This window comes from Centroberyx affinis, unplaced genomic scaffold, assembly GCF_046629955.1.
Source record: "Centroberyx affinis isolate AG114_WGS23_722 - 3 ecotype Tasmania unplaced genomic scaffold, CSIRO-AGI_Caff_v1 ptg000541l_1, whole genome shotgun sequence".
Classification (NCBI taxonomy): domain Eukaryota; kingdom Metazoa; phylum Chordata; class Actinopteri; order Beryciformes; family Berycidae; genus Centroberyx; species Centroberyx affinis.
This window is the reverse complement of record NW_027279189.1, coordinates 68,755-94,657: the sequence shown is the minus strand read 5'-3', so window position 1 is coordinate 94,657 and position 25,903 is coordinate 68,755. Positions and strand designations below refer to the sequence as shown.

Sequence of the window (25,903 nt, the reverse complement as noted above, 5' to 3'; positions counted from 1 at the left end):
TCTGACAAGTGATGTCAGCCAGACCCGCAGCGCCGAAGGGAGCACCGCCGGCCGCCCTGACAAGAAACACAACCGACACGAGCATCTCCATCAAGCAAAAACGTGACGACGAATGGGTCCACAACATCTAGTCTTTCCATGTCCTTTTTATTGGCCGACACTGCCACCATGGCTTCCCCCCCCACCCCCCCCATTATTGGTGATAAAACAGCTTGAAGTGTCGGTGGATGTCATTAATTATATAGGTGGAGAACTGGCAGTTTCATAGAAATACAAAATAAAAACCAACACATGTAACATTGTAAAGTAACGTACAAAAACAGAGTGATAATTCTATTTTTGGTACATCAAACTAAAAACACAGATATTGGCAGTTTCTATGGGAAAATATCATTTGGTACTTGCACAAGACATAACAAAATAAATGAACCGAAGAATAAAACAAAGTAAAATGGGATAACAGTGATAATCTATGTGGAAACTTTGAGGTCATTTTGATCCACTCCCACTTCCAAACACTACAACTGGACATACAGTTCATAATCACCTCCATCAATATAAATTGCCTGATAAAAGGCAGGCATACACCATCTGATTACACAGGCATTGTAAGATTATAAAAAGATAACAAAATAAATATTCATGGCAAATGGATTTTGACACAAACGTAGTGTGCCTCCTCTGCTAAGAAACCATAGACTCATTCCACCATGTATATTCTTCAACGACCAGCTGAAATATTAAACAGAAGAGAAAGAAATATTAATAGAAAATGCGCTCCTGTCCTGTTTGAATATAAAGGAAGTTTCTATTGCTCCAGGCTTAGAGGAGGAGGGCTGAATCCGGTCTGGTCTTGCTGCTGCCAAACTGGTACACAGTTCACTGAATGACTGGCAGTCGTGTTCGTCCAGGTTTGGTATTCTGGCTTCCCCAAGGAAAAATTACAAAACAACAAAAACCATCTTCACTGTAGGTACATTACGTGACTGCTATTCCTTGTTGTTTTCTCACAACACAAAGGTAGAGAATGCTACCCATCTAAACCAGCAGCACTCCGTGATCTGCTGTACCAAAGAAGCCAGAGGAATCATAAGTAGGGTTAGACCTTTATATTGGGCCTATATTGGCCTTTCAATAAAAAACGGCTATTGGCCAGCCAGTGCTGCCCGCCGCTTATATGATAGAATTGAGGATATGATATTTACCCAGCAGCTTCAGAGGCGTCGGTCTGTAAAAGCTGCAATGAAACCTGGCTCTCCCTGCCTTAAGGAGCTGCTAAAAGAATTTCATTAGCTTTCAATGGAGAGTTTTAGTGTCCCGTGATGGCTTTTTTAGAGGCTTTTCCACCCCGACTGGATAAAATTCTGGGCGAAACAATGATCCTTTTTTGGAATTTTTGCCATGATCAAAATTCCATACGAAATATCAGCTATCAGCAGCCTCAATCCAAAAAAAAATCTGTTATCGGCCTTCAAAAACCCATATCGGTCGAACCCTAATCATGCGAGGTTCCTCTGTCGTTTTAGCATGTTGGCCACTTCTCAGTATTGGCTTGGAACAGGAAGATTGCCCTCATCTCCGTTACGAGGCTCCAGCTCTCCATTAGTCTCAAGGCCGCCATTGTTTACGGCCAAGAAGGATACTGACACACTGCAGCCAGACTCAGTTCTCCAGCAGCCAACGCATTGGACATCCAAGCCTTTGGGATTTGTTTTTTTTTTTTGGTAAAGCTGCTGTTCGATTGCCTTTGTCTATTTATTCCACAAAATTGAGTCAGCGTGTCACCGCGCACGGTGACCATCTGTCCGACCAGCGGTAGACTGACCAGCATTTCTCCACTGAAAAAAAGAGCCAGAAAGATAACAATGCCATTTTGTACATTCAGTAAACTAGTGTATTAAGCATTTTTTGATTGATTCGATTCATACATTGATATTGCTGGTAAAGCAGCCAGCCGTGTTTGAATATCTATTAAGGCAGAGGGTCCATGCAACAATCATCGGTGTGTGTGGACGACACAAGTTGGTCCACGTTTCCTTGAGCGTCGGCACAGATTTTCAGTGCATACATCTGCGGTTTATATATACTGTATATATTCATTGCATGTGCATAATATTCTCTACATGCACAGGTATATTTGAGGATTTGCTCTTTTAGCGGTCTGCATACCAACACGCAAGCGGACTGCCGCATGCCGTCACGTACAGAAAGTCAGGGGGATAATAAATAAAACAAAAGGTCATGTTGGTTTGAATGTAACAAGTGTCCTTCAGCGTTATCCTTCGGGCGGTGCGACAAAAACACCCGGCACTGCCAAGTGTTTGTGTATGTTCATGCCTTATTTATGAGTGTATGTGGGTCTCTGTGTATACATGGAGGCGGGGCGGGGCGGGGGTGGGCAGACTGCATCCTCTCAAGGTGCTTTGGCACTGGTGTGTGTTTTTTTACATGTCTGTGGTTCCAATGTGGCGCCTCCTCATTGATGTATTTGCGTGTTAAACATGCGTGGACGTCCTTCCGGGCGCTCTCAGAGGGCCTTGGCACTGGTGGTGTGGGAGACGGTGTGGGACACCGGCTTCTGCGGGTAGCGGCTGTAGTAGTAGACCTGGAACAGGATGGTGAAGTCCACGACGACCTGCAGGAGGCCGCATGTCCAGAACTGCACGGGGGCCTGGGTGAGCAGGAAGTAGCCTGTCTTGAAGGTGTCGCCGCTGGTCCACATCAGCACCATCTTAATACTAGAAGAGAGAGGGAAACATAAAAAAAAGGAGTTTAACGCAATTTTCTACTCAGACTGAGTCATGCTGGATCTCGACAGAGACGTAAGCCCCTTTTACCCCTGGCATTAACATGCGCCTTGTCAAGTCATCCAACGTTAAAATGAGCCTCCAAATTGAAGCCTCCAGATTGAAGAAGTTTGCCAAATCGATTGCAGAGCACGTCACTTGCTTACGTCCTTAAAAACTGACAGTAAATGCTTTGTCTCGCTTGTTCTCCATCCACTATCCTGACAACCCATTTCTGACAAGTGCGCGACTATCTGAGCTGCCTGCCGCCTATATGATTTGCATAACGTTTCCTTGCTGGACCTGTGCCCTCTTTCTGTTTTTGCATTTGCTATGTGGATCAGAGAAGCATTGCATTTACACTTTGGTGTTAATGTGGCCAAATGCGACCCTGATCACCTCCGGAGGTGCTCTGGGTGATTGGATCTTCAAAGCGTCTTGGATGCATTTACAATCTGATCACCCAGGACGCATGTTAATGCCAGGTGGGAAGGGGGTCAGAGAAATGCAATATCAGCCGTGGCAAGGAGGCAGGAGGGGAATGACTCAGAAAATCCGGCACAATCACAACCATGTGAAATTGAAATAATGAAACTTCCTCGGGGTAGGGGGCTACTTATCAACTCTAGATCCTGTGGCGCATCTCTAACTGTAAAAACTCATATGGTGCGGAACTCTGCCAGAGTGGGCTGCTCATAGGCCGCTCATATGAGGCCATCCAGGGGGAGTTTTACAGTAAAATAAAAGAGCCATTGTTTTAGAAGCCGCTGCAGAAAAGCACCCATGTGATTTGTGACAGGAGAGTGCCTTTAAGCATAGTCTTTGTCCTCTCGCTGGAACTGGGGAAGCACTGTGAACTCAACTAATGAGATGAAAAAGGAAGTCTAATGAGAGTAGAGGAGGAATAGGAGAAGAACTGAGCCCCAGGGTCCAAACAGAACTTTATATACTTGTCATTTTTTTCCAAAAATAGAAAGATACAGATTATATGACTGCACTCATGTGGAGGCATGTCCTCTAAAAACTCCTCTTAGGTTTCATTAAAGCGCTGCTGGTGGTGGTTACAGGCGTTTTCAGAACCAGGTCACTACAGGATCCACAACACCTATTGACTTCTGTTGCCTCAGAGCTCGCTCGTGCTTTTCTCCGCCTTAGATAGGGATGCATGTAGGCAATGCTGACAAAAGAGGAACTGAGTCGGCATTGCATACACAAAGGCACAGCACAATGCACCCATGTGTACCTATACACACACACACACACACACACAGGGCTCTTCAGATGTGCTTCCTAAACCAACCTACCTACAACAATGTGAATACACGCGGAGACATTTGAAATCTGGCCCTTTCACTACGGTCTGCTTTGTGTTGGGAGCATGTCCATTTGGCTGGTCAGCATTGTCTATTTGACTAAGCCTTGCAGGAGATTTCATTGTCATCGGGCCAAGCGCTCCACTGAATTTAAATGCGTGAATTTACTGGGTGAATTCAACAGTGATGGAAAGTGTGGCAAAGGCTCTATCTAATTTGTTCCGTGCTGAGGCCCGTTTTCCTATAGCTGGACATGTTTAAAATGGCTGCTAAATTATTCAGAGTTGACATTTCACTAGGCATTTCTTGGAAAAGGTTTGTGTTCAAAAGCAATACCATGACCACACTGTATTTTACGCAGCCAATGTTTTCAACTGAGTAGCCCATCTATGTGAAGAAAGATCAATTGCAACCGTAATCTTATAATAGGGTCATAACCATTATACCGTGGCAGGGTCAAGTATTCCCCATAAAAGCATTTGTCACATGGTTCTGCGTATGGATCCTTGCTGTGGAGAATTGAAACCGCATGAAGGGAAAATGCAGCGCAGGGTAAAGCTTTGAATTCAAACACAGCTGAAACAGGAATGTATGATGATAAACTACACAGGGTGAAGTCTGTGTTGGCAGATTCCCCGCCTTTGCATAAGCCTCTTAATAGATGTAAAGGAGGGGTGGAAGGTAATCTAGTGTTTCTCCTCCCCGCCGGGCTGATTGTGCGGGAGAGGTTCACCCTTAACCCCGGCTGTCTGTCTGTCTGTCTGCCAGCCTTACGGGGGCAAAGCTTGTAGCCGAGGCTTGTCAAATCTCCTCCTGCATTATTCATGACTCCAGCTTCACCTTGGCCCTCTTTCATTTGCGCGGCCGGTTTGTGTTGCTACCTGTTTTTCCTCACACCCCCTTCTTACTTTTTACCAACTCTTCCCACTGCAGCCTCTCCGAGCGTCCCTTCTGGCTTCCCTCCCTCCCGCCTTCACATACTGTACTTAGTCTTATTTTTTTTGTAGCCTCCATAAGCCCACTCTCTACCTCTCTCTTTCTCCCCATCCATTCATCTTCCCACCAACTCTTTCCATCTTCGTCTCTCCTCTCTATACCTGTTCACGCTCGCCTCCCCCAACCTTCCCCTGCTCTTTTGTCTCTCTCTTTCTCTCTCGGCAAGGAGCTTGTTAGCTGTGTGCAAAAGAGGAACATCTCCTCCCGTTCCATCGGCGGCCGCTGTCTTGAGTTATGGCGGTGTGTACCGGGCGGGTAATGATGAGAGAGGCGGGGATCGGGGTTTGATCAATCCCTCTGCCGGTTCCCTAATAAGAGGGAACGCAGCGAAAGGCCGGGGACAGGGCGAGAACACGCCCGGCTACTTATTTGTCATCTTCCCCCGAGACGTGTAGAGCAGAGAGGGAGAGAACCAGGCTGAATTGACAAGGGTGGAGGGGTGTAGCCGCACCGACTTGACAATTCCTCCAGTGAGCTCTAGAAGTATTGTACAGCAGTGCTCGCTTTGTACTCGCATCACTGAGATACGGACTATACATAATGTCAAGAGACAAGTCTACAGAAACATACCAACCTAAGTGTGTTTGACTAATAAGGAAGCGGAGAGGAGGAGGATGGGGTGGGGGGAGGAACCGCAGGGATGAATGAGGAGCTGACGGCTTAAATGGACCAAACGTTGTGCCGAACGTTGATTGGTGTTTGTCTGGATCAGCTGATCCGCCTGAAATAACGTGAAGCTTCACTGACAAGGGCGGAGAGGTGGAGCTGCACTGAACTGGACAATTTCAATAGTGAGCTCCAGAAGTATTGTCCAGCCACAAATGGTTTGCCGTTTTTTGGCTTTAGACTCTCATGACTTTGAATACGCACATGACACAATGACCACACAGTTCAACTGCAGGCTGTCTGCTAGGTTTGTAGGCCATTTCAGGGTGCCAAAACTATTCTGAGAGATTAATATTACATTTAATAATATAGTCAAATAATCTTACTGCACGGACTTCCCAAAGTCTGCAACACATAAACATCACCACCCTTAATACGCTTAATATTATCGTCTCTTTCCAGCCTTTTTTTGCATTTAATCTCTAAGAGGATTCAGCAGCGAATTAGCTTGGCTCTAAACTACTCTGAAGCAGCAGTGAGCACATGGTGAAAGTAAAGGAGACCAACTACACACGGTTCTGAGTTATCAATCCAGCTTTGAAGCGTCATGGTGCTGCTACAAGGCTTCAAGCCTGGGAAGTAAAACTTGGGGGAATTACCTTGGAGAAATTATTTGGGAGAAAAAGTGTTGAAGGGCTAAAAGGGTTCATTCAATATACCTGTAAACACCCTCAAATTAAAGCTGCACTTTAACCACATAGTCTTTGTGTCATTTTACATCCAAAGCAATAGGAGTATGGAGGCAAAACAACAAAGTATCAATGCACAAATGCTTATGGAGCTCACTGTATCTGAAAAGAGAAACACTACACATCTGTAGTTTGGAAAAAAAAAAAAAATTCCCTCAAATTCATCATTCAATATTCCTATATACAGTATCTGGGCTGTAAAAGCATTATCATTTTGTCAACAAAGCACTTAAGTTGCCCAGCCTCTTGGAAAAAGTACCTAAATTTGGTTTAATCCGGTGCAATCAATCATTTTGTGGGTAACTCACTTAGGAACAAAACTCGGCATAGCTTTGTTGCCTTCAACATTGCTGTTGTTTGTTTGTACCGTTGCTGAATTGCATATAATCTTGTTTAGTGAGAGGAAACGTATCGTATACAAAATGTTGCTGAGGCTGCTTTACTAAATGAGACTTCACTTCCACCGCTAAATCTCAAAAACAATTTGCACCTGGAAGGGGAGAAAAACATTAAAGATTCATCTCCCTCTACTCCACTAAAGAAGAAAAGATTCCCACTGAGCGGATGGAGGGTGGACGGGTCGGACAGGTGATCAAAAGGTTCCCTGGCAGCGCTGATCCACTGCAGAGAGCTGGGGCTGATCTAGTCTGGAGCCCGTCTATACACAGCAGCAGCATCACACTATACTCTGCTACAGAGGTTATGGCCTGTCAGCATCAGTAGTCAATACGCGCCTCTCCCAGCACGTGGCTGTCTGTGCCTGTCTCTCTGTGTGTGTGTGTGTGTGTGTGTGGATAGCAGCCTGCAGGCTAAATAAGGCTCTGCCACTGTTATCTAGCGTGGTGGGATGCAGCTCAAGACCAGAGGCCATATAAGGGCACAGTCGGCAGTCTGCATGCCCCATCTCTCTGTCTCTCGTGTGTGTGTGTGGCCTGTGCATTGCTGTATTTCATTTGCTTTATGGCAGGCCGGTCATATTGGAGTCAGCGAGCGCCTCTGGTCCCACAGGCTCAGGACCATCTAGGCCTAATAGTAGCAGCAGCCTGAAAAACCATTAACGCAAAACCTTCAACCTTCACACACACAAACACACTGCGCTTAATCTGGCCCTCGCAACACAGACCCAATGCCAACGCTGCCAAAAAAATGTCCATCCAAACTAGTTATTCAGTCTAACGTTGAGGCTTAAAATTTTCCTTAAAGAGCGAATCAGCACTAAATCACATTATTTGATCTGTAAACATGGTTATATGGCTTCCATATAGTGAAAAGCATTAATCCTATACTTCATTTCCACAGTTTCAAATTAAGTCACACACCCCCCTGTTTGCTCTCACTCCCCACCCCACGTTTTCACATCTTTCAAAATTGTGTACTAGGCGGAGACAGGCTGAAAACAGTGTGTTGATGCACTCTTTTAAAACAAGTGAAAAATCTGCCTGTGTGGTGAAATGATTTCAATGCACCAACAATACCACCGGTGTGAGACAGAGGATACCAATCATCTCCACCATGGTCTCATTTATTTACAGTAATTATATCAAGCTATCACAATTAATTTGACGTTGATTAAAATGTTTTAAAATGTTACATGTAGCACGTTTACGATGGATATTCTTTTGCAGTGAAGCCTTTAGTTATGTGATCCGTTATGATGAGGATCATGAATTCAACAAGAGAAACAGAACGAGAGGAGAGAGTTAGAGAGAGGTAGAAAGAGCTGGAGATGGAGAGGTGTATATGAGGTGGAGAATGGCGCCATCGTCACATATGTATGAGCGATACTAACGCAAACCTCTAAGGGACCCATTATGGTAACGGAGCAGTTACTGGAGTCAAACAGCATCAGTGAGGTTAACGCAGACTCCGGGAGTGAATCGGCATCAGATAAATAACGCTGTTGACGACGTCCCCGCTGGGACGGACGCCCCCCCGACGTGGGACTCAATCGCCCTCCCCCCTGAACTCTATGCATTTTTCATTATTCAAAATGGGTTCGCTAATGCCTGTGGGCTCGCTACCGCCTATTTGACTGTGTGTGATGGTACAGCACTGGCTGTGGGTACCATATGATTCACTCTACTGGCAACTTTATCCTGCTCTGACTTCATCCCCTGCCTACTTAGAGGGTGAATGGGTGGGAGCGCTCCCTACTGCGTGTCTGAATATGCAAGTGCTGGAAGTGCAGACACTAAAATGCTACTCCAGTGGAAGTGGGGGCATCTTGGCCGGGGCGTAATTTGGAGGAAGTCAGCTTGATGTTTTTTCCACAGTGATGTGCTGGGATCTGATTGCTCTCTGTTCCAGGCACTTACAGGGAAAGGCACTCTGCTTTGTTTTTACTCCTGTCTGTTTGTTTTTATCTCTCACACACACAAATTATATTACTATGCTGTATTTGTGAAGGCCTTAAGTCATTCATTCCCAAACCTAATCCTAATTCTAACCTTAAACCTAAGGTTTAAGGTTAGAAAGTTCTAACCCTAAAATAGCCCTTTAAAAGAAGGAAGATTGGAAGATTTTCCTCATCTTTCTATCCTTGTGAGGGCATTTGGTCCTCAGAAGTTCAGAAATAAAAACACACACACACACACACAGGAAAACCTTGAACACAGCGCTGAGGTAAAGTAACCTAGCAACAGCCTGGCACATACAGGCTCAACAGGTTGTGCACAGAGGGAGGATAGGACATAAACAATAAACAGAGCTGGAAATGACATTGTCCTCTGCTTTCTATGGCAGCTTTATCTGGGCCGGCTGATGGCAAAGAGAGAGACAGGCAGGCAGACAGTATTGCAGGGTAAGAAGATCTGACAAGCAAAGAAAGCAGACAGTTATGTTTCACACTGGCTGGGTAGAGTGTATTAAAGGGAAAATCCACCCTAAAACAATAATAAAACAATAATCTTGTATTTCTGGGTCCATTTTGTTGTTTTGTGGTGTATTTTTCTTATAAACGTGGATAACAATGGAGTTTGAAAATCTATATCTATATAAGTAAGCTATATTTTTATGCCCATAAGCCCACCTTCGATTGAAAGCTACAAGTTCACACCCCTTCTGCGGGGGTTGTCAAAAGGCATTCTGGGAAACGTAGGAAATCGCTAACTAAAGTAGAAGTAGATGAGCTAGGTTGACGGAAAGTGATACACCAAAAAAGTAAATTTACACTTACACTTGGTGATATCTAACAGTGTAAGAGTATCTGAGGGCGGAGGGGTGGGGGGGAGATCTTTCCTTTAAGCACACACACACAGCTTGTTGGACAATGAGGGCGGCGGACAAAGTGTCGGGTCGGCAGGAAGTCAAAAGAAAATAAAGCACGGGACGCGAGGGGTAGGAAAGGGCCCAGCGTGGGAGCTGTCACGGCCGGTTAAGTGGACAGGCGGCCCTGCTGGAGCTCTGTTATCTGTCTGCTGCAGAGAGGCGGCCAGCAGAGAGGGGCACACGCTGCTGAGAGGCAGGACACACACTGGGAACAGGTTCTTATCAGGCCCGTTTGTTCTGTGGACAGTCACACACTCGCATGGCTTCTTATACATACATACAGTTATCGCTTTCGTCTGTTATATCACTGAAAACTCATTTTTATATAGCTTTTATGTGATGTCTCATCCTATCATTTGATTATTATACTGCTTTTAAACCTTTTCTGTTTTAATCATGTGGTGCCATCTTGTTTTTGTTTTAATTTATTTACGCATCATTGCTTTTATTTGACTTTTATTTCACTTAAACTGTTAAAAAAAGTGCGATACAAACTTATTATTATTATTAAGTTATTATCATTTATTGTTATCATATGGAAAACTGTTTCCCAGGCATATAGCTTAAAAGTTACTAGGATTGATTATGAAACTGTATATTCTTTAAAAATCAATTCCATGCCCAGGCCACTAATTACAGTGGCTTCCGACTTCAGACGCAAATCAACATTAATGGGACAAAATGATACATTAGCAAAAGATATAGCGAGACAGGGGTGCCTCATTACCATATTGATTTTCAAAGAAACTTAAAGAGGGCGTCCTATCCTGTTAGCATAACAAATAGCTGTTGGAAGCCGCGGCCCGACAACACGCACACGCGGCTTGACGGGTGCCAGAAATAGTTAATAAGCACATGTCAGTGTTAATGACGTGCCGCGCCGCTGTTTCTCACTTCCTCTTCTAATGACCTGTCAGATTCAGACGCCAATATCCCCCCCACCCCACCCCCGCCACCCCCAAGCCAGTCCAACACGGACACGCACGCACACGCCCATCCCATTGATGTGATGGCTGTGGGACGCCCTCACAGCAACAGGCTATATGGCCGGCTGACTGTGGCTGAGAGGATGTGTTCAAGTATGTGTGTGAAACAACATGATCTGAAGCCATAACTCAGAGCCGCACACTAACACAGACTAACAGGAGCCTCTGATGACAATAATGGAAGTGCTTCTCATAAATAAAACAGTACATAATGACCAGAATAAGAACATTATCATCATCATAAGGATACAATGCTAAAACCTTTGTATTTATCTTCATCTAATTGACTCTTGGTAAATTATACCTAAGGCGCAAATGGTTGAGGAAATTGGAGGAGTGAAAGCAAATAACCTTGGTGTGTCTGCAACTCTGCATTCAAATGAGTCAAAGGAAGCTTTGTCTTCTAAGCAAGGTCTCCTGATTCCGCTAAAGATTTAGCAGCACAAATTATCAAACAAACCCTGAAATGAACAAAAGAGTACAGTAACAAACAATGAATCTGTGAATGAAATATATGACTCATGAAGTGCAGGAAAATATAGACTATGAATATGACTAGCCTCCATGAAAGCGAAGGAAGTGTACAGAATGACATCTGTTGGGTACGTAAGGGAAATACATGTGACTGGAAAATTGTGTTAGGGCTTGAAATGTTTCTGAGTTATGAGTATATGAGTCACAGTTAAGGTCTTCTTCTGGTTAATCTGTTTACATGAACTTCTGATACCCTCTGATTGAGTCTCCCTGTTTCCATGAATAAACTAGTTAACAGAATATCTCCTCTCCCTCTTCAACAGTAGCTTATGTCTAATACAGGGAAAAGAAATGATGATCCAAGAGTAAGTGCTGCTCGTTGCCATGCTTTTTGTTGACATCAAAATGTACCTAATCAAGTGCGAGTCTGCGCTAGGGCTGAAAGATATTGACCAAAAATCAAATTATTTGACAGAATATTGCAATTGCAATTTAAAACGTAAAAGTTTTTTTAGTACTTTAAAATAAAGAAAAGAAATTAAAAAAATCGATGTCAGTTTGCAGGATTGACTGAGTTTGAGAATGATGAAAGGTTTTCACCAATATTGTACTTGATTCATGGACCAAAGATTACTAAAATACCTTGTATAGAAATCAATTTTGAACGCTCCTCTCTTAAGCAAGTAATTGTAGACGTTCACATTGCGATTTCGATTTTTTTTTTCAGATTCATTCTTCAGCTTCATGTTTCCATGGAGGAGGCCAGGCATCTTAACTGGGTTTCTCATAATTGGAGTATGAGTTATGAAGTTGACATGCATGGTCAGGTTTCTTGAGTAACCGGGTTAAGAACTTTATTCTCGGTGTCCTGGTGGCTCAGTTGGCTTATGTACATACTAAATTTGGCTCGGGACCTTTGTCGCATCTCACCCCCCCCCCCCTCTCTCCCAATCCAAAAGGCAAAATGCCAGAAAATGATCTATTTTATCTAATCTTAAAAAAAGAACAGAACTCCCCATGCATGTAAATGAAGCCAGTGAGTATGCCCGGTACTGAATCCATACCTCATGCCCTCTGTGGACTTGTTCTGGTAATTGCAGTAGAGCTGCGGCGTGCCCAGCATGGCCTCCGTGAAGACGGCCAGGAAGCCCAGGGACTCCACGAACAGCGCCGAGTCCAGGAGGAGGTAGGTGATGTAGGCCGCCAGCAGCGTGAAGGCCAGCACGCACTGCAGGTAGTCCACGAAGCGACTCCACGACCAGAAGTGGGTCCAGTCAAAGTCTAGAAAAGGTACACAGGGAGAGATGAGGCCACACAGAGATTAACGGTTTTTAGCATCATGCCCCTACAGTAGGAAAACTAGCCAGCTGGCAGATACTGGCACAGTTGCAGAAACGCTGATTAATGTGCAACTGTCCCTGAAAAAATAAACTCAGACACAAACAAGACAGAAGAAAAAAAAAGTATTGTGACATATTATAGTTGAAGAGTTTAATTCCAAAAAGCTACATATCCATTTTGGAGAAAGATTGTTAGTTAACATTCGTAAAAATCTTTCAAAAATCTTTCAGATGACATAATTTTTTTTTGACTATTTTAAAAGAAAAGGTCATAAAATAACTAATGACGTCAATACTATTCCTTAATGACTTTCACTTTCATGTCCACAATCATTTTGTTCGATTAGGTTTCCTAGTTTCCACAGATCCCTTTTTGGAATGCGACTCTTCAATTACATCTTCACAACATGAGTAAATTGTGGTTGTTCCTCCTCCCTCTCAGCAGCAGTGGCAACTCAAAGGAAGGAAGGATCTTCTTACATCAAACAGCAAATTCAGGTCAGTCAGAGGTGAGACGCTTCACTCCTCTACAGCTGGGTGCAGTCAGACTCCATACACAGGAGAAACTCACTTTGTGCCTGTTCTTTATGGAGCCGTATCTAACTAATACAAGGAAATGAAAGTTCTATTATTGTGGAAATTTTAACGAACTTTGAATCTTCACACTTTGGCTGCGACTTTTCACACGACTCCCACAATCCCTCTTCTCGTATTCAGAAAGAACTAGGCTATATGTCACCGCCACAAATACGCAGAGGGACTGCAGACAATCTGGACTGGTTCTCATTGAGAGGCTTTAGACTCTAGGGTCTTCTGGGAGGGAGCCTTGTCTGAGATCTCCGTCCCACCAATAGAGGGGGATTGAAGGTGGTGAAAAAGCCCTGAGGAAGGGTGACAGCCCTCTCCACATCGGTTACAGTACAAGTAATGGGCTGCGTGGGTCTCTCGTCAATGATGAATGATTTAACCCTGTTCCCTGCCTTAACGCCTCTTGTGTGCTTTCACCCAGTCCCACTCAAGCAAATGATTAAATGAGGATTCTGGGCAAAGCAACATAGGATTTGTATAACGAGCAGCAGAGCCAATACTGATCAGACTGATCAAAACTAAAGGCTGCACAGTGTCGATCGCCTCAAGCACAAATACTCCAACTGTAGCCAATAAAGGAACGTCTAAAATAAACGACGAGACATCTCTGTTTGCAGCGTAGGAAATAAATGCATTACAATGCATTACATGAATAAAAAAAATCTGATTCCATTTCCTCCTTGATACAATCCTATGATGATAAAACACATTGAATACATCTTAATGGTATGGTATGAAAACAATGCACATATTACGACTGGCCCAGGAGGAAACGGAGGGGGGGATAAATCATGAAAATCTAATCATGGCTGAAAGGAAAAGATGCTGCCGCAGTGCTGTATCTTAAATGGGATTTCTACAAGCCTCGAATGCAATAGAGCCTATTCATTTAATCATGTTTAAATGAGGCTATCCTTATCTGAAAGACACATCTAGGCTTGCCTCGCCTTGGAGGCCCACACAGCAGATACAAGACGCGAGTTGCTGAAGAAATTAGAAAGTCTAAGCGTAGTTTGACCTAACCTCACCACTAAAACAAAGTGAAACAATATAAAGGTTGACAACATTTGATTTTATGTTTATGAGTTTATGATTCATTGAAATATTGTTTCATTAGAGGACTGATGGTGATGGATCCTGACATTTAGCTGGCATTTATAGCTGAATACGCATGGCAGGCACATATGAGTGCAAGGTAGGCAGGCTTTGCAATATTGAGCCAATCCAATGGTTCCTTTGTGACAGACAAGTTCAAGAAATCCCATAAATCTAACTGAACCAATTCAAAAAGCAGTCCTATATAGACAGTATACATGGCAGCTCACCACACAAAGAACCTCCCATGGTGTAACCTTAGAACCAGATAGTGACACCTCCATCAGACTTCATATCAACATGCTGTGGTGCGTTGAATACAACACAGCAGACCAGAAGTCGTTAAAAGGTCTAGCAGGGCATCTATTTCTCCTGAGCGTGATTAACACCAAGAATCCCCCTTGAGAACTGTGGTGCATGTACAGCACTTCTCAGTGCTGTGGCTGGAGAAGCCTGGTGTGGCTGCGGGCCCCTTCTGGCAGTGGGACGAGGGTACCGTGGATCTGGGCCAGCTAGAGCTTGCCTGGCCCTCGCTGATAACAGCCCAACACAGAGGCAAGCCAGGATCAGGGGCAATTGAGCAGTGTTCAACACCGACCTGGCTGCCAGAGACATGCACAGCTTCACACCCAACAGAGAACTGTACGGGTTCAAAGATTCAATGTATGGCACCAAGTGTCTGTGATGCTACAATTGGGCCTCTGATTGATTCTTTCGGCTGAATATTTAACTTCAGGATACATCTGATGGATCTTGTGTTTAGATACTGTCTCAGCTCAGCTCTACACTAAGGTAGGTGACTGCCTTAGGTCATGGCACTACTAATGTATCTATTATCAATTTAAAAGAAATGTACTTCTGAAAAACACCCCCCTTTTTGTTACAATAAATTACTTCAATCTTGAGTCATGCCCCCCTCCTTACTCGGTCAGGCTGTAGTGGGCTATTCCCTTCTTCTAGTGCTATTTTGCCACTTGACTGTAAGCTCATTTTCCTTGCCACTGCATCAGTAGCTGTGAGAGAAGTAAAAAACAAAAAGCAAAGCTCCCTAAGTAGGGCAGAAAAAAACAAAAAAAAACAAAACATGCCCTTGCATGCATACTTTGCTCAGCCCCAACTTGAAGGTAATGCATAGAAAATAGATAGATAGAAGAATAGATAGATGAAAGAGGGAGAGGGTTGGGATTTGGGTGGGGGGGGGGGGGATGCTTGCTGCCTCTGCTATCACCGTTCATGGGGGCGTTCACAGTGGGTGTGTGCTTGAAGACAGGCCAAGCTGTGTGTCTATTTTCATTTCTTTTTTTTTCCATCTATCGCTGAACGATAGAGGTCACTGTATTGACGCAGAAAACACACACACAGACCCTTTAACATTGGTTGCTTTGTTGAATTAGCCTGCTGGCTAGTTAGCCAACAACGTCAAAAACCAACAGTTTGTTCAGGTTAACTGAGCTGACTCCTGTCAAGCTACAACTCAGAGCAGAGACTAGGGCTAACTACAGGACAGTTTCCTGTGTCACAGTAACCTACATTTGGAAACACATCATCCATATCGGACCACTTACATTCACTCTTTTTCTAGCCCGGCTGTTATATATTTAGCCATTATTTGTGAATGGCCAGTTCTCCAATGGACCTGCATAATGACAGCAGCTGTGCTTATCAGGAGATTTGCTTTTTCTACATGATTCTTTCCTTAGTGCTTCAAAAAAGTAAAAAAAACAACAACCATCCAGTGGGTGGGGGTTGGAGCATGCAAATCCGTGAAATTGCACAGTGTGATGAATACAATGAAATATTTTCCATCATGCAACTTTATCATGCAAATTTAGTGGCCAGGTATTCTGTGAAGAACAAGAATACATTACTTAGGCAGCATTTCTGTTAGAGGGAAGGGTGTTCCTAAGCAGCTTCCTATTTGTAAATTGCTGTAGTCGACATTGTGATTGTGACATTTTTTTCAGTTAATTGTGAAGCCGTTGCCTCCGCTACCCGTTTCACTGGTTGCATTCCTTCAAGCCGGTGCTATATTGCCATTACCTCTAAATCCTAAGACAGACTTTGAAGATATGAGCATGTCACAAATCTGATATGCCTTCAACACAGAACAGTTACTGGATTTAAAAAAAAAAACATCTTGTAGGCAGAGTAGGTGTCACACGGAGGTACAATAAGAGCGCCGTTCCACAGACTACTACGGGGTGTTTATCTCAGCACTGTACCTCTACCATACACCCTCCCGTACTGTGCCACTCGTTTCCCCTGGGGCATCCTCATCGTCCTCTTTCATCCTCTGTTGTGCGGCAGCCACAGCGGCATTGTGTGTGGGAACAGACCGGAGCTGCTCCCTGCGGTGGCCGAGCCTCCTGTGCGCAGCTTGGCTCCAAGTCACACGGAGCCGCGGTAGATGTGTAGGCAGACGCGGGTCAAGAGCTGGAGATTTCATTCGCTTGTTTACCAACTGTTCCCTGCCAGCTTTAGTCAGAAGTTGGAAAGTCTACGGGGGCAGTTGAAATAATGGCTTGCTGTCACTCAAAAGCCCCGTGGGAGAAACAGAAACATTATTTTGAAGGCAGTTAAAATAGCCCGGGAAATTGAACCTCGAATTTTCAATGAGCGTCATTTTCTGAGTTTCAGGCTGTAGGGGGGCTTTTTCAAAATAACGGATAGGCTTTTCGCGCCCGACCCAAAACACTGCATCTGTATTGCCGCCTGGCCTAAATGCCGTGTCTCTTCTATAACCTGACTGAAATGTACAAGGCTGGACGTTAGGTTTTTACCTGGCCTCGAGGAGGGGATAACTGCGTCTACAGAATAAAGAGGTGATTTATTGTGAGCTGCCAAACAGAATGAAGCTACAGGTACGGACCCCGGGGGACCAGAATGAAGAATGAGCCAAAAACAGTCGAAAAAAAATAAAAATAGAATTAGGCCTACATCTTTGTGGCAGTGGATCACTCAATCATTGTAACACAATCACGATAACTATGGATTTGATGAAATTCTGTCGCCAGCCACAACCAGCGCATAACGAATTACCAAGTGCTCTGATTACTTTTTGTACCGGGACAAGGTAACAAAAAGTGGTAGTTTTTCGATTCATGGCATCAGTCGCTATTCAAATAAGTAGGCTGTTATTCATGTCCAATTATTCACATTTTTACATCTTTTGGGTGCAGCAAAGAAGCTGTTCAGATGTGCTCACTTGATATAATGCAAAGGTTTCAGCCGTTTCCATTCAAAGGCTATTTACAGTAGAGGTGTCACCATTTTTTTAGGATTGAACAGAACTCATAGTGAATGAGATTTTGGTAATGGGTAATGGGGAACAAACATGCAAGCTATCCAGGAGGCCCAAAGGTTGCACAAATCATTTTCAGTCATGGAACAGAGCCTTGGTTGCACAAATCCATAATTTATTGCGCTGTTTGTAGGTTTTCATCAAATCCAAATCAAGGTTTCCTGGTTCTCTCTCTCAACTCTTTGAAAAGTCTAAAAGTAAAGCCTAACCCAGCTTGAAGTATCATGCACACTTGAAACAAAATCTCCACTGTCACATGATTTTTTATTCTAGTATTTCAGTTCACTTGTTCCCTCCAAAACCCCTTTACCTTCACCTGAATGATCAACAGCATTTCTGATTCTGGCATGGCCAAATGATCTGATCTTTTAATCCCCTTAAAGGATTATAGTCAGCAGTCTTCCATATAAACCACATTGAGCTGCTATTAGACCAAAGGACTAGGATTTCTCCCCTGCCTGAAACCTACGACCACCCAGGTTCAACACAAGACTGACCTACAGCACACGTGACCATATGACAGGTGGGTGTACTCTTAAACCTACGTATACCCTCAACGACATGAATAGATCTCAAGTACACATTACCAAATCTGAAGTCCCTACTTAAATGTTCGCAATCAGTTGTCCCTACGATGGCCGTAGTCCTATTCAGGCATAGGAAGTACTATTAACAGGAGGTAATGGTTATCTTTCTCTATACAAACGTCAGCCTGTAATTAAGTTTGATGTGAGCGCCCGCCGTGATAATGATGCCGCGCCTCTGCACCTCTGTGAGGGGAACAAATACATACTTGTATGATTTAGAGAACAAAGAGAACCAACTCAGTAATCAGAGAAATGTACAAGTTCAGACTTCCACCTGCTGACTAAACAGCACTGTGGTGTAGCGGTTCCACCTGACAGCTTCACACTCGCACCAGTCTGGTGAGTGTGGCTGATGTTACGCTGTGAGCTCTCAGTAACATCTCCAATTCTAATTCCATCCTATGGGACTGATATTGACGACCGTTGTTCAAGGCCTCTGAGCGAGGCTGCGTCTCTTACCGATCTGCAATTCTACTTCATTTTTTATTTCTTCTTCGCTCCCCCACACCTGGGTGCCTTAATTTTCTCCATCAATACTACATTACAACATGCTTAGCCTTCATATTTCCACTACCAGATCAATGAGCAGGCCCGGAGCTGAAAAGCTGTGATCAAAGAACACGGCTTTCTGTCAGTTCTAACGATGCTTGGCAGAGCTCGCTGATCGATGACCATTCATAGACGCTGAGCTCCAGCCTCTGGCGCTGGGCAACCGGCTTCCAGATTTGGGCCGACCGAGACAGCGGCGCCACGCCTGGGCCCCGGAGACGAGCAAATACCCCTGCTCCCCCTCTGCTGAGCCGACTGACAACCAAAAAAATGTCAGAAATACAAACCAACTGAACCACAGAATGCCTGCCACGGCCTTCATGAACATTTTTTCATGCTTTTCTGCAACTATCAAAATGAGTGAAAACAGCCAACACAAGGTTACAATAACACTTCAACACTTCAAACCATCTAGTGTGTATCACTCAGTCTTAAGAAGAGAATCTATAGTAAACTGAGCCAACTGTACACTACCATTTCACATCATGCATTTGTTGTTTCCTAGCGCCATCTAGTGTCCGTACAAGGGACAACTGCTATTCCTTCATTAAAGAACGCCAGATTAGATTGGATTTTGATGCATAAAGTGTGTTTCCCGCTTGTGTGATGTATACAATTCTCCAGACCACCACACTCTATTAGGATGGCATCATTATAGCGATAAGATGGAATACAGTATACAGAGTAATCAGCTTCAAATCTAGCAATGAAGAATCTTTACGATATTTTCCATTGTTTTTTATTGGCTTTCCACTCCAACTGTTGGCTTGTGAGAGCATCAGAAATGCTGTACTCTAATATTAAAACCTACCAGCTACATCAGCAAACTAGGGAGCTGATCTGACCGCGGGCAATTAACTGTGAAATGGTACTGCATCAAATCACGCAGCAGAGAAAGATTATATTCACGGTTCGTTGTCTAATGTCTCTCAGCAAGGTTGAAGATTATATAAGATGATCACCTTACAAGTGATTTGGGTTGAATATTAAACTCGTGATACGAAAAGTCTAACAGTCAAATCAGTCTTCTTACACAGCGCACACAGAGAGGAACTGTGTAAAACGTCATCATGATGACAGTGACTGGCAGCCCCTCTCACCACCCTGTACATGAAGTAAACCTACAGTAGCAGCTTTTCTGTTGTTGCCTGCTGTCTCACCCCCACCACCCTTGTATAGTTCATCTTTTGAACTAAACACTAAACCTACACTAACCCTGATCTAGACCAGAGTTGCTTTCTAGGTCTCGACTTACCCAGGTCGACCCCTTAACAAAAACGGTCGACCTGCAGATTTCCTGGGTCACTTGTCTGATGCGAGAGGGGTATTAAGAAGGGAGTTGAAACCAAGTGTAGTTCAAAGTGCAATTACAAAAAAGAAGTCAAAGAGTTAGAAGACAAAGACAATTAAAGTCAGTAGCATCTGAACTGGCTTAAATTTCAGGCACATTATCAGCAAGCTGGTAGAGAGGCCTACATTCACATTGCAGTCGAACAAAGTAAGCAGATTAGGTATGAACATGCACCATTTTGAGGTTCCTTTAACACACACACACACACACACACACACACACACACACACAAAAACACTTGTGCCAGTTCTGTCATTACATTTCAAACCATGAAGTCGGTCTACTGAGAACTACAAGAGGTCAGTAATTGGTTTAAAATAACTATAATTAATAATTCCATGATGTGCAGAATACATGAACTTTCTTTTTCCAGACAAAAAAAACAAAACAGAACACAACAAAAAAAACAATGTCATTTCATACGAATGACAGGAGTATGCACAGATAATTATATGCAACTTCACAAACCAATCAGGTTTTGCAAGACAAGCATATCCTTAATTTGTATTGAGGGTGGGCAACATGCATTGAGAGCATCAGAATTGAGGCTTACAATGAATGAACGGAAAATATGTCAGATGAATCAAACATGGATACAACAACAGGATTACATGCGAGTGCAATGGATTCATGCTTCGTCAAAGCATGGTGCAGCGGTGTTAGTCATCGGTTAGTTTTGATTGGGCTAGAGGGACGGCCACACTAGGTCATGCACGAGACAGAGAGATGGAGAGGGAGAGGCAGATGAACTACGACTGATGTTTCATGGCAGACACATTAAGTACTGTACATACCCAGAAAGAGCCTCTTAGGGATTTTGACCTCCTCGTCCTTACTGTCTGTTGCTACAGACACAGAAAACAAAATAAACGGGGAAAGGAAAAAAAAAAAGAGAGAAAGAGAGCTTGGTTTCTCTTGTGCAAAGCCAGAGGTGATCCGTAACCTGCCAGGTTTTCTGGACGCGGGAGTGATTTTGTAAATACCCCGTGTCCTGGCTGAAATGCATTATCAGTCTATGACAGGTGAATCCATACTTGGGCAAAAACATATCAAATGGTCAGAGTTCAGATCACCGTGAGCAATTCCCTGGTTTGTCTTGTCATTGATTACAAAGCAATTCGCTCATTCAATCGCCTTGGCATTAATGTTGTCACGATACCAAAATTTGGACTTCAATACCCTAAAACTTTGATACTGCTATGATACCATGGCAAACAAGAAAATACATCAAGCAACGTCACAGAACAACGGTCACTGAGATTGCTAAGTTACTGACTCGGATATCTTTGCAGCAACTTTTGCACAGGAGTTTGTCAGTTGGGTTTCCATGTTTGTCGGCTGTGTAAGCAAAGTACTTCCATATTTCGCTCCTGGGACCAGTTTTGTCAAGTGTTTAAGTGCACTGGGATTTTGTTTAAGTGCACTGGGATTCAGTTCAAAATGTGGTGGACTGTCTGACGCTGTTGTCATGCAGTCCGCTGTCAAGAGCCACACGGACACTGTCTATTCTAATCCTCCTTCTTCAGACTATCTCAATCTCAATCCGTCGACGCCCTCTGGAGGTGATGTTGAAATGGAAATGCAGCTTGCAGAACACATTTGGTCAAAGTATTGAATGTTTAGAAAATTCAATACAGAATTCAATCTTTTGCATCAGCATTGAAGCACCATTGAAATTTCAGTTATCGTGACAACGCTACTTGGCACTGTATCAGAACAAAAAAACAAAATCCAGCCCACTCACACATGCAGCCCTACTTTTGGACAAACTGCATAAGACAATGAGCTAACGTGTTTACACAGAAAAAACTTCAGCTGTAGGTTAGTAAAGTGAACACACTAGAGTGAACACACTAGAGTCTCTATAGAGGGTGTCTGGATCAAAGGGATGAAGTAGCTGTTGATACTCTGATTTCTGACTTTTTTCAGACACCCTGTATTTAGTCATCTGACAACTATGGACATTAGCATCCATTATTCAAGTGTCCTCCCCCTCAGTCCACCAACTACCTTCAGGTCACCAAGAGAGCATGAAGGACAGCTGAACAGCCAATCCTGGACAAGGATTACATGCCTGGATAGGAAACTACAAAACTACAGCAGATTCCTGTCATAGTGATACAGTCTACAAACACGTGACGGATCAAACCACCATGGGTTTTTACTTCTCCATTTGTGTACAACAGCTGTACATGAAAAAAATAAGTCTGAACTATAATGAATAACTTTATGAGACTGAAAGAGCATGCTGTGGGGACAGTTGCTTTGCTTCCGTTTATGGGAACAGGTGACTTAGCAGGATGCATCTGGTTCTCATTTAACTTTACTGCAGGCAGTAATGGGCACTGGACTGTGGACACTGTCATTGCCTTTGTAATATTTGTCTCCATCTCAGTTTACTCTTATGGGTATACTGTGATAAGAGGGGCCACACAATAACCCAACCAATATAGGACTTTTGGATCTATTACCAATATCAATAACTGAGGAATAAAATTACCAATTAGCATTAAGAAAACAGAGCCAATGTGCAGGAGATAAAGATCAAACCTCAACCAAAACAGGAAGCAGACTCTCATTGCTCTGCTTGTTTGTACAAAACAAATACACAGACAAGTCCAGATGCTGCAGTTACTAATAATCAGGATAACTACATCATTCACCAGTGTATTGTCAAGAAGAATACATCCACTCTACTATATTGTTAGCTGTCTTTCAGTATCATAGTAGCCTGTTAGCAAAAATGTTTTGTGAGCATTGGCCCCATAAATTCCACATCTCTATAAGCAAAGCTGCTTTGCTAGCTCAATCTTGTTGTAACTAAAATATTCGCCAGTAAAAATATTCTTTGTCATACATAAATTTCCCACTGCAGTTACAAACACACATTGTATAGGAACACCGTGCGAGTGAGCATCACAAGGTGAGAGAGCACTGTTTGCTTAGCATTGGGCAAACTCAAATTCCAAACCTGATCTTACTAAAATATTTGCCAGCAAAAATGTGTGTCATCATACAGATTAGCCACTGCAGTTGCAAAGCTACACCTAACACTGAGTGAGTGAGCATCCCTTAATATGAGGCTGACTGACCTGAATTTGTCTCCTGATAAACATCTTGTGCTGTGGGGAAAATAACTCTCCTCTCGACACAAGTTTACTCCAGTTCCGTTATTCAGTTTACATTCACCACACCTCTTCTGTATTGTACATATTTGTCTTCTCTCTGCAGTCCAAGGGGGGGAATGAGTGGCAAGTCTCTTTGTGACAGCTGACTTGAAATACTACCACTGAGGGATTCAAGGCGTTGCCGAAGTCATCAAGTTTTTAAATTCTACTGGTAGCAGCCTTAATAAACAATATATAACATCAGAAATTGTAGTAATTAAAAAAAATCTCTTTCCTAGGTAGAAAAATTGATGCTTTCTGTTTTAAACTTCACATAAGAAATCATGTTAAACAGCTGAAAGTCAACGCATTAGTAGTTGATGTAACAGCATGTTCTGAAACACAGCAGGTGAATCTTCTAGTTCCTGCTTAGTAACACTGAGGTAGAGTATAAGGGTTTTTCTTTCAGATGGTTATTTTTTGGTAAACAACGACATTATAGACAAAGTTCTTTACTGTAGTTAACTGATGATGCATTTCATTTCTGAAGGGGTTTTAACAGCTGTGTAAATACTGAAGCGGGTTTAACAGGATTGTTCAAACAGCAAAATGTAATGAGTTGTCCTCTAGTCACTTACACTGGGAGAAGGGATACTGTGCTTGCATAACACCATGCTGTCTCTCACACACACACACACTCACAGTTACTCTCACAAATACTCACACACACACTCAGTCTCTCACATGCTCATTCTCACGCTCTCACACACACTATCACACACTCACTCACACCCTCTCTCACAATTTAACACTCACTCACATTCTCTCTAACACACACAGCGGTGATATAACTGAGCATTATGTGACTGAGGTCACTGGCTCTGTAAAGGGGCCCTGCAGAGGCTCTCTGACCTGTGAAAGAGCGTCGCTTGGTGTTGAGTTCAGTGGCCATGCGGACGTCGGTGCAGAGGTTCAGCATGATCAGCATGGTGGCGATCATGATGATACTCTGCCACAGCAGCGGCATCTCGAAGTAACGCCCAAATCTGACAGAGAAAAAACAAAAACATACAGTGTGTAACTATGCAACATGTAGCAGGTATAAAATAATTGATTTTCCAGTCTAGTACCAGCATCTGCACTGTGGCACAGACAGACTGAATAAAATAAAGGCTTTGTCAAATCACTGCGTCTGGAAAGTTAACATTTTCCTTGCATGCCCCATCTGGACTCCAGGCATGGACTGAGACTGTATCAAATCTTGTTAAACCCTTGTTCTGATATATTCTATCTTCTTCTATGCAAGGAACACAAGCCAAACTCCATTCAAAAATCTGGCAATTTAATGCTGCCTGACTTATTGGCAAACGTGCATACCTAGTACAACATGACTGAAGACTTTTCATGAATTGTTAGGAACAACTTTTCAATTCGGCATGCATCCAATCCACTAAGCAACAGCTATTTTTATAAAATACCAACTTTTAGAACTGGTTCTCCTGTTAATCCCACAATCTTCCTTCATCAAAATACACCATGGATGCTGGTAACAAGCAGTATGAACCAATTTTAAAGTTCACATTTTATTAAAATAAGCGCTGCTTTGTGGATGACTTATATGCCGAATTTACCAAAATAACCCTACATTTCTTAAAACATCTTAAGTCACGTTTTATCTTTGTGGATAAGCAAGTAAACACAAAATTGGTAGATTTCTGAATAGAGTTTGGCGTGACGTTCTTCCACCTTAAGAGAGGCTATCTTGGTGTGAGCGGATATCAAGGCTCGGGGAACACCTGTCCTTACCTGAAGAGTATTCGGAGGATGTTGGCCACCAGCAGGACCAGACACACATAGGTGGAGAATCCCTCAGCATTCTGGCTCCGGCGGATGTCTCTGTACTGGGGGATGTAGGGCACCACCCCGCCAAACACCATGGCACCAGCCGCGACCCAAGCCACCAGTTGGTTAAACACGTACACGACCTGGTCAAACACCTCATCTTCCATGTTTACTCGCTCGCCTACTTCGATTAGGGCAACAACCGACAACAATACTTGGGCAAGAAGTTGTGAATTGAAGCCTTTCTGCACACAGCTGGCCCTCAGTTGCTGTTGGGGGCCTTTTAAAAAAAAAAAAGCTAGTTAGCCTCCCTGTGATGAATTTGAGAGAGTAAACAGAGTGATCTCCGTAAACGCGTTTTCATTGTCCTTGCACGGATCAGACAGACAAAAAGCAGCTACTGCCACGCCATCACAAGCCGATCACTGAATCGGAAATGACGAGCCGGGCTAACGTTACTGTAACAGCGGAGAACAATAGTCCAAACAGCGCAAACATTAATATATTAGTGTATAACCACAACAACGATGCTCGCTAAAAGCAACAGTATTGCAACCGACGAGACGGCCGTGATTTACAACCTACTCTTTACTGAATGCGTCCCGTTTTCTGGTTCAAGAGTTTTGTTGATGCTAGCTACAAGGTTTGAGCGGTTGCAAAACATAACTTAGCAGTAGAAAACATCAAAGATTTCTGAGATAGTAAAAAAAAAGCCCTTGAAATTGTCTGGAAACCAGAAGAAAGCTGGAAATGTACACTTAATCTGCACTATTTCAGGGTCCCGTGTTACAGTTCCTTTTGACTGGTCCCACAAATCTGAATCACAGCGATACTTCCTGATACGTCAGAAGTCACGCCTTGATCAAAGATCCTCAATTTAAGTAAGATACTTCACATTCTGTACAGAGCTTGCAGGTGACGCGACGCGCCCTCTGGTGGCCATACTGGAAGTTCACGGCAACAACA

At 43.4% G+C, this 25,903-nt stretch overlaps 1 protein-coding gene across 2 annotated transcripts; it reads right to left on the bottom strand.

Annotated features, from left to right (window-relative positions):
* Window positions 1-190: 190 nt before the first annotated feature.
* LOC139642877 (solute carrier family 66 member 2) lies at window positions 191-25,734 on the bottom strand. 2 transcript variants are annotated; one of them, XM_071517917.1, is made up of 5 exons: window positions 24,902-25,734; window positions 24,008-24,141; window positions 20,783-20,833; window positions 12,242-12,458; window positions 191-2,738 (listed from the first exon to the last, which is right to left on the bottom strand). In XM_071517917.1, exons 1-5 carry the CDS (start codon window positions 25,102-25,104, stop codon window positions 2,528-2,530), a joined length of 816 nt encoding a protein of 271 aa, XP_071374018.1. In that variant the 5' UTR covers window positions 25,105-25,734; the 3' UTR covers window positions 191-2,527. The 2 variants fall into 2 exon arrangements, with proteins under 2 accessions (XP_071374018.1, XP_071374019.1); XM_071517918.1 differs by lacking the exon at window positions 20,783-20,833.
* Window positions 25,735-25,903: the final 169 nt, after the last annotated feature.